Genomic DNA, 13153 nt, shown 5'->3' on the forward strand with positions numbered 1-13153 from the left:
AAGATTTGAAAAATGTGGCTGAATGCGAATCATAATAAACAAGGCTTTCAAGAAAACCAACTGGTATAGAGGCATTCTGAAATTTTAAATCCATCACATCAATTATGCTCAAATACAAATCACATCTTACCTGGGTAGTCCTCCAAAATCCCACTCAGAACAGATATAAGGACCTGGCCGAATGATGACAAATAAATCCTCCTCCTGAGCAAGTTGAATAAATTTACGCACATCCAAAAACATTGAGAAGTCTCGATTGCCATCACCAAAATCAAATACATCTTTTTCTGGCTCATGAAGGTTCCATGGTATGTACCTGCAATAGATGAATCACATGTTTGAGGCAATCAAAGCACCGGCTGGAGTTGCAAGGATGGAATATAAATGCTGTGGCATTCTGATGATCACGTATTGGAAGGTGGAGCAAGCATTAAAAAAATCAGAAGTGCTCAGGGGTTAAGCCTAAACATGAGCGTACTTAAGTGATATAATGATAAATACAACTAAGCATGGATTTGAAATGGCTGAAAGATGTGAAAATTTAGGGCGAAAAAATTATGAAATTAATCCTAACACATGACTGTTTGCACCCAATCACCTCTCCGCTGGTGATCGTGTTGCCACCATCGCCCATTGGGTTAGCAAATTGTAATGGATACGACACCAGTGTGGTAACAAAGGGGGTAGGGGTGGATTTGAATGGTTGCCCCCCATCCATAATTTCTGCTTGAATTGAAAAAATGGTTATCTTTAAGGTGGCTCACCAATGAAAGCTTTCATTCCTACAGCAAAAAAAAACATTGTTTAAAAATAATTGAAAGGTATCTAAATGCCACTCGTATACCCAAAGCAGACCACTGTCGTTGTTAGGTGTTGCATACCACAAAGGCGCCGCGGAGAGTAATGAACCCCAAAACAGCGGCCTTAGACAGAGCCTCCGAGAGGGGGGGACAGATGGGGCTGACTGCCCCGTGCCACAGAGTTTAAGGAACTATTTCGGGGTAGTGAGGCCTCACAAGCAAACTATACTCTGGGCCACAAAATGTCTATGGACGGCCCTGAGCGTACCCCTGATTCCCGTCATCACCGCAACATGAATTTGAGTTGCGCTAGGAGAGTAAAAGGTGACCCACGCGACTTCGCTTTCAGCGCCAGTCTAGTTTCGATTGTCTGTGACTTGCAGAAATCACACAGTCTCGTTAGCTGTAACTACAAGCGGAACGAGAATAGGATTCTCTCCTACTATACTATGCAACCAACCGTGCATAATAGTCCATGTAGGTTGCATCCGGACAGGATGCGCGTAGTACTCCGTCACCGTCAAGAAAAAGGTACAGGAACGTACTCCTATACTTGTGTACCCTACGAATCGGCGTTTTTATATCAAATATTTTAAGATGTAAAACAAAAATTAGAAGTGGAAGTTTCTCGCTGCAATGTAAAAGACTCTAGCTGACGAGGAGGAAGATTTATAAAAAGTGTGCCGCCCTAAAGTACTTTAAGTTGGACGTTATGCGGGTAGTACGATGTACGAGATCAGTCGAAAACCCTTTGAACAAATTACATTTCATTTCATTTGCGATGAGAATGCGAACCCATGATTGATTTTTTACATCAATTTTCAACATCAGAACCAATGAATAAAATTAATTTTGTTTTAAATACATGCATAAAGTGCAGAACATTTTCTCGGGTTTTCCTCCGGATAATTTGCTCCATGTGTTCTGAAGTTTCGAAGAGTGACTTGCTCTTCATCCTCAGGGGATCTTCTGAATCTAAGATCTTACGTACATAAATTTAAACACACAAATTCAACTGCCTACGTTAAATACCTCTTCTGCCAATGACATAATTTCGTTCTTTGCTGCTATGGGTCCAATCTGTTCATTATCTTTCCCGGATATGTATAATATGAGCAATAATCACCTTCCGTGATTGTTCATTTGCAATCCATCGTCATGAGATACCAATTTCACTGAGCTTCGGTATCACTAAGGGTTTTTGGAATTCAAATAAGCTATTTTCAGATTTTTATTCTGAATACAGTGCAGATAGTGAATTGCGTGATTAATCATGTGCATAAAATCTTACGTTTCTAAGGTGTTGAAGCCGGCTGCACGGAGTTTCCTCATGCGATCTTGCCAGTATTCCGGATGGACCCTGAAGTAATGGATGGCTCCACTAAAAATGGTGATTTCCTTACCATTGAGTAAGAATCCACTTGCCGGGGCTTCAAGGGTAGTATTGACCCCTCCAGCAGTGTAATATTCATATAATGTCGGTAAAGATTGATCACCGGTGGCCTAGGGAGGCAAAAAGAAGGAAAAATCAAGAGGTGCTAATGAGTTTATTTTCAACCGAAGCACATTCAATTCACTCCATTACGTCCGCTTGCAACGCCAATGAATATGAGGAGCGAGGAACAGGCGCGTAGCCACGGAGTATTTCTCTTTCTTGGGAAGTTCAGCTTCTCAACTCCGAAACTCTTTCCCTAGCGGCATCTATTCTCTGAAACTCCATTTTTCGATATAAATACATGTCATAAAGTCTGCCAATAACAAGCAATGAATTTAACTTTTAGTACTATGCCAACGAAATGTAAACGCATAGCCAATTCAATGAAATGTAAGGTTTTCCGATGCGAGCGAATTGAAAGCACAACGTCAGTGCGTGCACCTCGCAACTGGCATACCTAAAAAACACCCTACAAAGCAAATTGATGGCAAAGAGCAGATAAATCTTACGCTGGGTCCTAATAACCATCGAAAAAATGGATTTTTGATGACACCGCACAAGCTACATGGCACACATGAATGCATAATAAATGCATGCTTTCAATCTGGGTATTAGAGAGAAAATGCGCCAATATCTCACACACACATTCACACTTATCGAGAGAAATAACGACGCTCATGTGCGGGACATTGGTTTCATTTCTTTCGATACATACACCAACATAGAAGTAAAGGTTTCGCTAATGGTAGGTCAAGTCGCCTCAACGACGGCAAGAAACTCCATTTCCAAGGTCAGAATTCTGACATATTGCGACATTATCGATTTCGAAAAAAATCACGCCTAGGTGTACAGCTGTAATATCGGCCAAGTTTGGCAAGTTTTGCTGGATATTAAAATGGGGTCGTTCACTCAGGCCGGAACTCGTAATTCATTAAAATAATAATCATTCAAAATATTATATAAAAATTCATTCGGTAGATAGAAGCGGCAGATAAGTAACAGTGAAAGAAAAAATCTTCCCCATTCTGCCATTATTTTTTATAATTAAAATAAGAAAACCCAGAAGTTGCCGCCCACTTTTCATGTGTTGGTGACGTCATTCGAGTATTGCTTCACGAACTCGTTCACGGTAAACCCCTCATTGAGGACGGGAAACGCTCTGTGTTGCGTGAGCAAGTAATAATGAATCGGTTGAGAAAGATGTGCGAGGTGGAGGAGAGTCAGCGAACCCCTCGGCACGATTTCGTGACGTCATCACCTTATATGAGGAAGGGTTAAGGTAATCAATTTTTCGCCGCAAATAGCTCGAGCAGTGGGCAATAGTCCGAGAAGCGGAAAATTTTTCACCCCTATCACAATAGCCTATTTAAAATATATAGTTAACGAGATAACGGTTATCACGGTCCCATGCACCATCGTAGTCGGCCAGCTGGTCGTAGAGGCGATCGAAAGATGTATCAGTTTCAAGGAAATATAACACGAAAAAGGTGATAGGGAGGCCTTTGAAAAGAGAGTTACTTGCAGGTTAATCGAATCTGCCGTAGAATATTAGCGTCCCGTTCTACTCGACGTAATCTTCGATACAGTAAAAAGTGGATAGGGTAAAATATTGGATCCAAAATCACAATTTTTCATGAGGAGCTTTCCCGGGACTATTGCAATCACACGCCTCAGAAGTCATGCTGCGCATGCTCCAACCCAAACAAGTTGCTGAAAACTATGCCATGACTGGACTCCTAAGGTTAAAAAATAAACAGAGTGACGTCAGTAGTCAGGGCTGATGTTTTGTCCAACTCCATCGATGGTAAATTGAAAAAAGGAGCGCACCGTCAGTATTGTGAGATCGGTTCATGAACGGAAAATGAAATAAATACTACCTTTACGAAACAATCACTGAAAGAAGCAGCGGCGATTGAAAAATAGAGTTGCGGGAGCAAATTCTCAATAAACTACTTTGGAGGGGCTAATACGACTGTTAGCGATGGGTAAACGGAGTTTCTACGGTATTTTTCAGTAAGTCAAGCCCCTCCTTCAACCCAGTGGAAATTCGGGGACACACGTCTATCACCCTATGTCGCAGGTAGATCCCAGTTTTGGACGCGATAAATTAGACATTATAATGAATGAAATTCAAAATGCGACCAAAGATTTCTAATTACCTTGGATGTAGCTACAGACAGCAGGAAAACAGCTCCCAAAATTTTCCACATAGCGATGAATCCACACAGCAAATAAGCGCCAAATAACTCTTCAAATTTCCTCAGAATTCACGGACGAAAACAACCATGCCAATCCACTGAAAAGCAAAGGGAAGTGAGAAAATTGAGAGAAATCCACCAAGTAACTAAATCACCAGGAATTACGAGCAGAGTTCCGCAGAAGAAGTTGGGACTGTCAGATGAGTCGGAAGTCTGTTGAAATTTGCGAACGTCTTCAGTGCGATCGAACGCGTAAGAACGGATTAAGCGAAATTCTTTCATCTATTTTTATCGAAATGAACGCGAAGAAAAAAACATGGCCTTGATAGTGCTGATATCGGAATTATCTAATTCATCGCCTTGAATTTAAATTCTTGAAACGGGTTTAGCATTATTTTCATTTTTTATGCTCTGAGATGTCAATATGTACTGGATCATATATTTTTAAATAGCACGAATTTTCCCTTAATAAGAAATGTTGCTGAACTACCCATAAGTTTTACGTGCATGCATCCGCTGTAGCGATTAAATACGATGAAAATTAAATAAACATTTCCAATTCATTTATGGCTAAAAAAAAGGCTCTTTGTAAGCTTACTGTTTGAATCCGATTTTTATCAGCATGACTTTTTACTTTGTCCTTCTATCAACAGCAACTTCCACACAAAGTCATAACGTCGTCAAAGATCTTTCCCTGTGCCACAAGGTGTTAAGAGTACAGCAGTTGTGATTAAAATGCAATGCCTATCATTGGATTTGGAATACGCTAAACTAGTAATCTACGACCAATTCACTCACTTGTATCACCCTTGGAAGTTAGGAGGTCTCGGACCATAAGACCAAGTTATTGAATTACGACTCGTAGGGTGTCAAAGAAAGAGCGCGCTCTGTCAATTAGAGGCGGAGACCCGTTGCTTCTATCAGCCAGTAAAATAGACCGAGCTTTACCTAGACATATCTGAGAGCTTTTCTGTGATGAAAAATTAGTGAAGATAAGGAATGGCTAGCGACACTCGATCCAGCTGCAAAACAGGGCGCACTCTAAGCTCAGCGGGATGCATGATATCGCCATGCGTTACCTCAAATAAAAACCTTTGACGATAAATATCTATATTTTCTGAGATATTGGGAAGTTACTTCAGCTGTTGTTTGAAACAGAGATCACCTCAAAACACCTTCACTCGACGAGTCAAGGCCTAGATTGTGCGCATTCACTATTTCAGGGAAAAATATTTGAAATGGGTCCTTTCACCAATTTGAAAAAAAATAGTCGATTGTGATAGCTTTAAAAATATAGAGGCCCATAGTTTTCCTTTTCAACTATTTCTCTAGCTTATACATTAAAAAAATCGATGGCCTCAACCCTTCCGCAAAACATTTGATGACATCATGAACTCTAGCCGAGCGGGTCACCGCATCTCCGCCACCCCTAGACCTCGGCATCGGCCTCGGTTCAGAGTTGTTCAAACTCTTGCGAACGATACCTATCTTCACTGGGCAGTTCTCCCGAAACGATCGTTTGATAACTTGAGTTATTAAACAGGCACTCTAGTAACATCACCAAATAAAGAAAATTGGGTGGCAACTTCGGCGTTATTGTTACATTTTGAACAAATATGATGACTAATTACAAATTAGTAATTAATGATACGAATAAATGAGGAAGAATTTTTTTCAACACGATAAATCTTCTCCAGCCACCAACCGACTTCTTTTAACGGAGTTGCAATTTTGGGCTGACTGCGAGAACGGCCAAATATTGGGAAATGCAAAGGCGGATTGAGGTCGTTTTATGGGGAGAGGGTTTCGAATGATCATTATTTACCGCGTCGCCTTGGTGGTATGCAATACCCCGCGGCAATGGCGTAACCAGAAATTTTGTTCGGGGGTGTCCAAAACCGGGGGGGAAATTTTTTGAAAAGCAGGGTACTAAGTAGAGGTTTTTCATCTAATTGTAACATCTTTCATAATCGAAAAAACTTCATTTTTCAAAGAAATCTTTTATAAATTCATGATTTTTCAATATTTGGTTTTATTTTGTGATGAAAAATAAGTGTGCTTTATATGACATTGGACATCCATCCAAAAATATTACCATTTTTTCAATAGGGTAGTTTCCTTCATCAAATAAAACGAAAGGCATCGATTGGGATTCGTTACCCACCATTACTATATTCATAATATACAAATTATTTCATTTTAGAAGTACCGGTTTAGACAAATGGCAATGGTCCATTTTTATCCTCATTTGAAAAGGGCCAGATTGGCGCCCATGCGATGCCACTCCACGTGACGTCACAGGGACCTAGTTTCTATACGAGAAGATAGGAGTAATACATCGTCTGAGGTTACCAATGCATGCATGAGGCGCAGAGCTCAGGGAAACATGTCTTAATAATCACTTATTAAAACTGGCTAAGGTCGGAAAGTTTTCTTCATTTGATAAGGTATTAAAAATCCTTATTTAAGCCTAGCGCTACCAGCCAGCAGGGTACTCAGCTACCCGCTAGCAGCCTGCGTCGTATCACGCTCAACTCACCCCAAGGTCACCTCACAGGGTGGCAGTGGGAACCAGAAATACGCCACACGGAGAGATTTCCCGGCATTTATACTTACGCGTCTCGTTTTCGCGCGCTTAAAAATATTCACTTTTCATTTAATCGCGAAAAATAGATATCGTCATTTAAAAATCTAAAAGCGTGAAATACGTACTCCAGGAGTAATAATCTTTCGATTTAGGCAATAAAAAAATAATAGGAAACCACCCTATTCTTGAGAAATTACGAACAAGCTGGGGGAGGTTTGAGAGGAGAAAGGCAGCCCCCGAGGATGCCACTGGGGGAATAGAAGTTTGAATCAGGGTCGGCAACGGGACCGTTTGAGCGCAACGGTTCGTTTCTGCTAACAAAACTAATAGGTGATTTTCGTGAGCAAATGAGTTACACTCCGGGCGAGAACTCATTGACAGTCCTGCTCCAAGAGGAAACGATTCAAGACAAAAATCATTAGCCCACTGCACCAACTCTTTTCGAAAAGACGGTTCTGATACAAATAGAAGTTGAGTTAACAGCTCCCAGTGGCGGATAAAATTAAGTAGGGGATCAGAAGGACAGCCCCACTAGTAATATTTGGAAAAATTGGAAATATGGCTATCTTTAAGGAGAATCTAAAATGAAAGTTTTTATTCCATTAACTAAACAAACAACAGTTCAAAATCATTGATGAATCTATAAAAGACACTTCTTTATGTAAATCAGACCTCACATGCATTATCGCTGTAAGGAACTGCATTCCACCAAGGGTCCGTGGACAATGATGAAAGCCACGCCAAAGAACAACCTTAGTCTGCCCCTGCCTACTCCCTTATTCTGAAAAGGCATGGTCCCCGCTGTCACACAATCTATGTATAAGGGATATAAGGGACAAAACAGGAAATTGAGGCAACCAAAATGCCATTTAGCCTCCAGGTAAAAAAGGTGGCGTGGGGCTTGTGTAGCATTATTTTTCAAAACTCTGCTCTAAGGCCACGAGAACAGGGGAGATTCCACATGTTTCAGTTTTCCAATGTGGAAAATACACCTGCAAGGTATGAATGATATTGGTGGGTAACACTTTGGAAAGGATCATTGTGAGTTTTGTAAGGGTTCGACTCCTCCATGAGTTCCGAGTAGTCGAAGGGCTCTGCCCCTCTATGAGCTCAGGTGGATTAGTTTTCTGAGAGGCTAGCACCTCTATAGGATCAGAGCTATGGGTTCTCAAACAGATTCACTCCTTTAAAAGTTGCAGTGATACGGCTACACTTCTTATGAGAACTGAGGATTTGGTCCTGAAGAGGTTCCGCTACTTGTTGTGTTTGAAGCAGGCACGTAGCCAGAAATTAGCTCCAGGGGGTACTTTGGGGGAATACGGGTTGCCTTTATTGATCCTCTGATGTTGATTAGCAAGTATGGGAAAACCATAACTTTCATTGAGTTGGGCTATTTAGTATTTTGTTTGCCTGATGTAGAAAGTTTAATCTGTTGTTAGTTATTGGCAAGACATTACATATGAAATGTAACTATGTACATAAAAAAATGGAGCATCAGAGCATAGATGCCCCCAGGCTAGTGGTCTTCGCAGCATATGTATCATGGGTGGTCACCAAAAGGAAACCAAATTTTGGGGGAGCAGAAGCCCCCACCCCGACTACATGGCTAATTGGAAGCAAAAGAACTACCTATGTCCTTTCAACTGAACATTTCCATATTGTGAAACCAATGGGTTCTGTTGCATTGTCATTTCTGTTTTTAACCCTGTGACCCCTCTGCTCGCTATGGCCCTAAGTGCCAGTAGCTCATGGCTTCATTGCTGGCCTTTAATTTCCCACTTGATAACAATCAGTCCTTGATCTTCGGCATGCATGACCCGATTGCACATGCATACCTGATGGGAATCAGATTAGAAGCATGGAGGGGACTTCAACTTCCCTCCAAATCACCCAGTGGTGGATTTAGGGGGGGGGGGATGACCCCCAATAATTCGTGGAATAACTGAAAAGACAACAATAATGTCGTCTTTATTTAACTTGCCAAATCATGACTATGCAACCTTACATTTTACAAGTTGGACAATCACACAGATGCATATCTAGGGTGCTGCAAAGTCACCCAAGTGGGATTCCAACCAACCTTTAGTTTGGTAGATGAGGATGTTTTCCCTCTGCAAATTCCAATTAGGCAGACAAAAAATATGGTAATCTGTAAGGTGGCTCTCTGATGACAGTTTTTATTCCAACAGCAAAACAAATAATGCTTAAAAATGATTAGGAAAATTTAAAGCCACTTGTCTACACACATCAAAACTCATGCCTGAGAGATATAACGTGCTTTTGAACTGCCTTCGAAAGTGATGAACAGCTCCCATCCTCCCCAAAACAACTACTTTAATCGGCCCCTTTAGCTACTCAATTTTTCTCACTAACCTAACAACAAGTTTTGTATCCAAACAATTTACTCACACTGCCTTCAACTTTTAGGTAGGCATCAAAGGAATTCATTTGATCATTATTTTCAAGAAGTTCATTTGATCGGAACTTGAATTTTGGGAGATTGAGCGAAAGCAGTATATACATACACTTATTTTTCCTAAAACTTTCTGGAGGGGGTTTGAACCACCATGATCATCTCCTTGACTGATCACAGTCTTGACAAATCTTCCAATGCCACTCCTCTATTATTGAAGCTATTTAACTCAATTCATCCCTACTTTTGGCAAAAAAGCTGAGCCTTGGGCACCAATAGAAATGATAGTGACATTGGCGTTGATTGCAGTAAAACTTTGTGGTGGACGGGCTTCTGGGAGGTACGGAATACTTATGTAATAACCAGTGACCACTTGGCAAAATTAGCAGTGCCGGAACACTCTTTCCGTAACTTTTTTTAGAAGTGAAATTTTACTCTGTGTTTTTATTACAAGTTATTATTTACATTTTATTACAAATAATTTTCCTTTGGTTACAAATGTATATATTAGGAATTTTGAGGCAAAAAATTTATAGAAGTGTTATTTGACTATTATGCCTTTTGTTAACCAGTGCCGGAATGGTGTTCTGCCACCATGACACCACTGGTGATAACCTCATTAAATCCTCAGGGGGACATGTCCTACACATAAAATATAGAAGGGGACGTGTCCCCCACAGGATCGGTGCTAGTTGATGACGAATTATGAATTATCATACTGAGAGCTTCTCTGGTTAGCTAAATCATGATCTTAAATCATCAGGAGCATAGATTCAAAGTCAATAACATAACATATTTGAAAATACCTCTTTTAGAAGAGGATTAGCCTTATACAGGGTGTGGCATCATAACTTCCTTTTTTAAAATGTGTGCCATTCAGCCAGTTGATATAGTAATGGAGTGTTGGTGGTCTTGTTTAAGAGGCTAAACTATAAAGTTTTGTACCTACAAAGAGTAGTTTCCATAAAGCATTGGAACTTTGAGGATTGTGCATTTGCCATTCAAAGGATATGACAGACAGACAACAGTCATAAAAAAAGGTATCAGTGGTGAAGCTTAAGAGGTAATCCAAGAGACAGAGACTAAGAAAAGTAATTCAATTTAAAATTTATTTTTACGTATTTTTCGTTCCTTATATAAATCAAATATATTTCAAGTGGGCGAAATTTGAGCATTTCAATTTCAGGGGTGAATTAGAGTGGCCAACTTGTTTTCCTGAATAGCCCCCTGGGGATTTTTTCCACGGGGTCTTTGGTAATCACGTGTTTATGTGCACTGCTCAAGGAACCTACAAGCTTTGATGATCAACATCCAGATAGAAATTGCCAACATACCCCTACTATGTTACCAAGAATCACAGCAAACACCAGAATTCAGTTTACTCTCAGTATGGAGAACCTCATTTGATCTCCAAACTGAACTTTAGATGTGTGTCTACATAATAAAAATAACAATAAAAAATTTCTGATTCATTAAATTGGTTTCATTAAGTTTTGAAAAAGAAATGAAGTTATGTTGCCGCACCCTTTATATTATAGCAGTAACTCTATTGTATTATCAACTATTTTTATTATATTAATTTTTTCATCCATTTCACATTGATAATTTATTTGCTTCACCTTAATGTCAAAATCAAGCTGCAGTAACAATACGTATATGTTCATGGACTATGTTCTATGACTGAATGGCAAAGTCTCACAATATTGATTGCAGACTTTCTACTCTAGGTGGAGTTACTACAAAAGTTTACTAGGAATGAAAATTACGAGAGTGATTATGTCAAAGCACTGATTTGCTTAAGCCTTCCTCAAAGGAATCCTTCCTAGCAACATACAAAAATCACTGTGAATTGTAATATTGCTCTTAGGTGGCTCTTCTACAAAGCATTGATTAAAGTATTATTATGTCTTTCTTTTATGACAGACAAAAGTCAACAGTCATTATTTTTAGTTGAGCAAGATTGAGTGCAAATTTGAAAAAATCTTGAATTTCGAGCAAGATTTGAGCTCGATATTTCTTTGTTATTCAAGATTTTTTACTCGGGAGTTCTGGTCAATTCTTTTTCACAATAAAAGATATTTTCTCAATGCAGAGATTTTATTTGTCATTTATTAGACGAATCACAACAGTGTAGACAGTTCAGTTTTTAGATTTTGGTGATAAAAACATGTAAGAAATATATTAGAGAGTATGAACTGCCATCAAGAATACAAACAATGCAATGTTACAAAGATTCATGAATATAGATTATTCTAAAGAAATATAAATTTCAAGCATTCAGGGAATTCAAAGAATACAATTGAATAAAATGTGTGAATCAAGTCAAGTTGAGCAGTAACTTTCTCTACCTCAAATCTCAAGAAATTGAGACTCTGATAGCCCATTTATTACCCATTTTATGCCTCTAAAAAAGGTGAGGAAAAGACACGTAGCCTAATTTCCTATGCAGGACATTGAATTAAAGTATTTGGAGATTAGGGAGGCCGTCTGCTCCTAGACTCCCAAATATATTGGTATGTCCCATGTGCCAATGGCCATCTGTGCCATTATATACTAACTACTCTGTTGTCCATCATGACTCTTGAGCGCGAAGAGAATCTAATATCAAGAATACAGCCAAGTTTTGGTGAATATACGAGAGAGGGGGAGATGGGGCCGGTAAAATAAAAAGAGGCTGATTAAAGACCTACGAAAAGTATCCCGCACAGGGAACCTATTAAATACACATAAAATCGTTTCAGGCTTGATTTTGTGGAAGTTTGCTATATCCATGATAAAAGTACAAATGGTAATTTCCACACTAATTAAACGGTGTGGAAATTACCATTCTTTTCATCATTTTTAACCTATTAAATTTTAACTGTTGATTATCATTGCAATTATCCACTTAATAATGTTCATAAGTATGAGGATCAAATGTTTTGACCAAAGAAGGTGCTTTGCCATTATGAGAATATTGTGGACATGGGTTGCAGAAATCTAGACTTTTTACAGTTAGTTTAATGATAATATCTCAAAAACCAAGGCCCTTTGGATGCTAGAAAAAAAACTATCTCAAAAAATTTCATTTTCTACCCAACTTAGCAGGAAATGGCCACATTTTGTGGAACTGTGTAACAAGTAACATTATGACAGAAAAAATTTTGTATGTTCCACATAATTATTAACAGACTTCAGTTTCGATAACTTATGGCATTTCTATGGTGAAGCTACTCACGATGTGAGGAAATTTATGCAATTGCCAGAGGTGAAGGAGGTGTTTAAAAATTGGGGTAGGATTCTCTCAATCCTCGGAAGAACAAAGAGCTTATATGTTCCGTTTGAAGTTTATGAGACACGACAGTAGAGCTAAGGGTAAAATAGTAATTTACAGCATGTGTATTTTGGTTTTGAAAAGCCATAGAAATTTCGAACTGTTCCCAAAAGTACAAATTTTTCCCTATGGATTGTCTGTGAAGAACCTTGACAATAAAATCACGAATGTTTTTACAGTCAAGTAAATAATTAGCAAAATTAGAGGTCAGATCACCTCTTACCCAACAATTCTTCGCTCCACCACCTTCGCTGAAATTTAGCATCCAGTTTGATGCATATGCATAGAATTACAGCTGGATGTGTTACAGCAAAGCTTATATATTTTCTATCACACTGGGAAGACTGAACGTGATCTGGTGGTGACCCTTGGCTACCTTTCCACTTAAAGTCTTAATTTGGATAGTG

General features: G+C 39.2%; 1 protein-coding gene across 5 annotated transcripts in view; it reads right to left on the reverse strand.

Moving 5' to 3' along the window:
- Positions 1–13153, reverse strand: part of LOC124154447 (beta-galactosidase-1-like protein 2) — a 41671-nt gene that overhangs the window by 13029 nt on the left and 15489 nt on the right. Inside the window, exons 1-4 of one of the 5 annotated variants that reach the window (XM_046528172.1) lie at positions 5232–5251; positions 4395–4531; positions 2092–2303; positions 131–316 (exon numbers count right to left, since the gene is read on the reverse strand). In XM_046528172.1, coding sequence (XP_046384128.1) covers positions 131–316; positions 2092–2303; positions 4395–4445 — 449 coding nt within the window. In that variant the 5' untranslated portion in view covers positions 4446–4531; positions 5232–5251. Of the gene's footprint in view, positions 1–130; positions 317–2091; positions 2304–4394; positions 4753–5231; positions 5252–13153 lie in introns of those variants that run through there. The other 4 variants (XM_046528171.1, XM_046528170.1, XM_046528169.1 and 1 more) reach the window with 4 other exon arrangements.

Source organism: Ischnura elegans, chromosome 2 (assembly GCF_921293095.1).
Source record: "Ischnura elegans chromosome 2, ioIscEleg1.1, whole genome shotgun sequence".
Classification (NCBI taxonomy): Eukaryota; Metazoa; Arthropoda; class Insecta; order Odonata; family Coenagrionidae; genus Ischnura; species Ischnura elegans.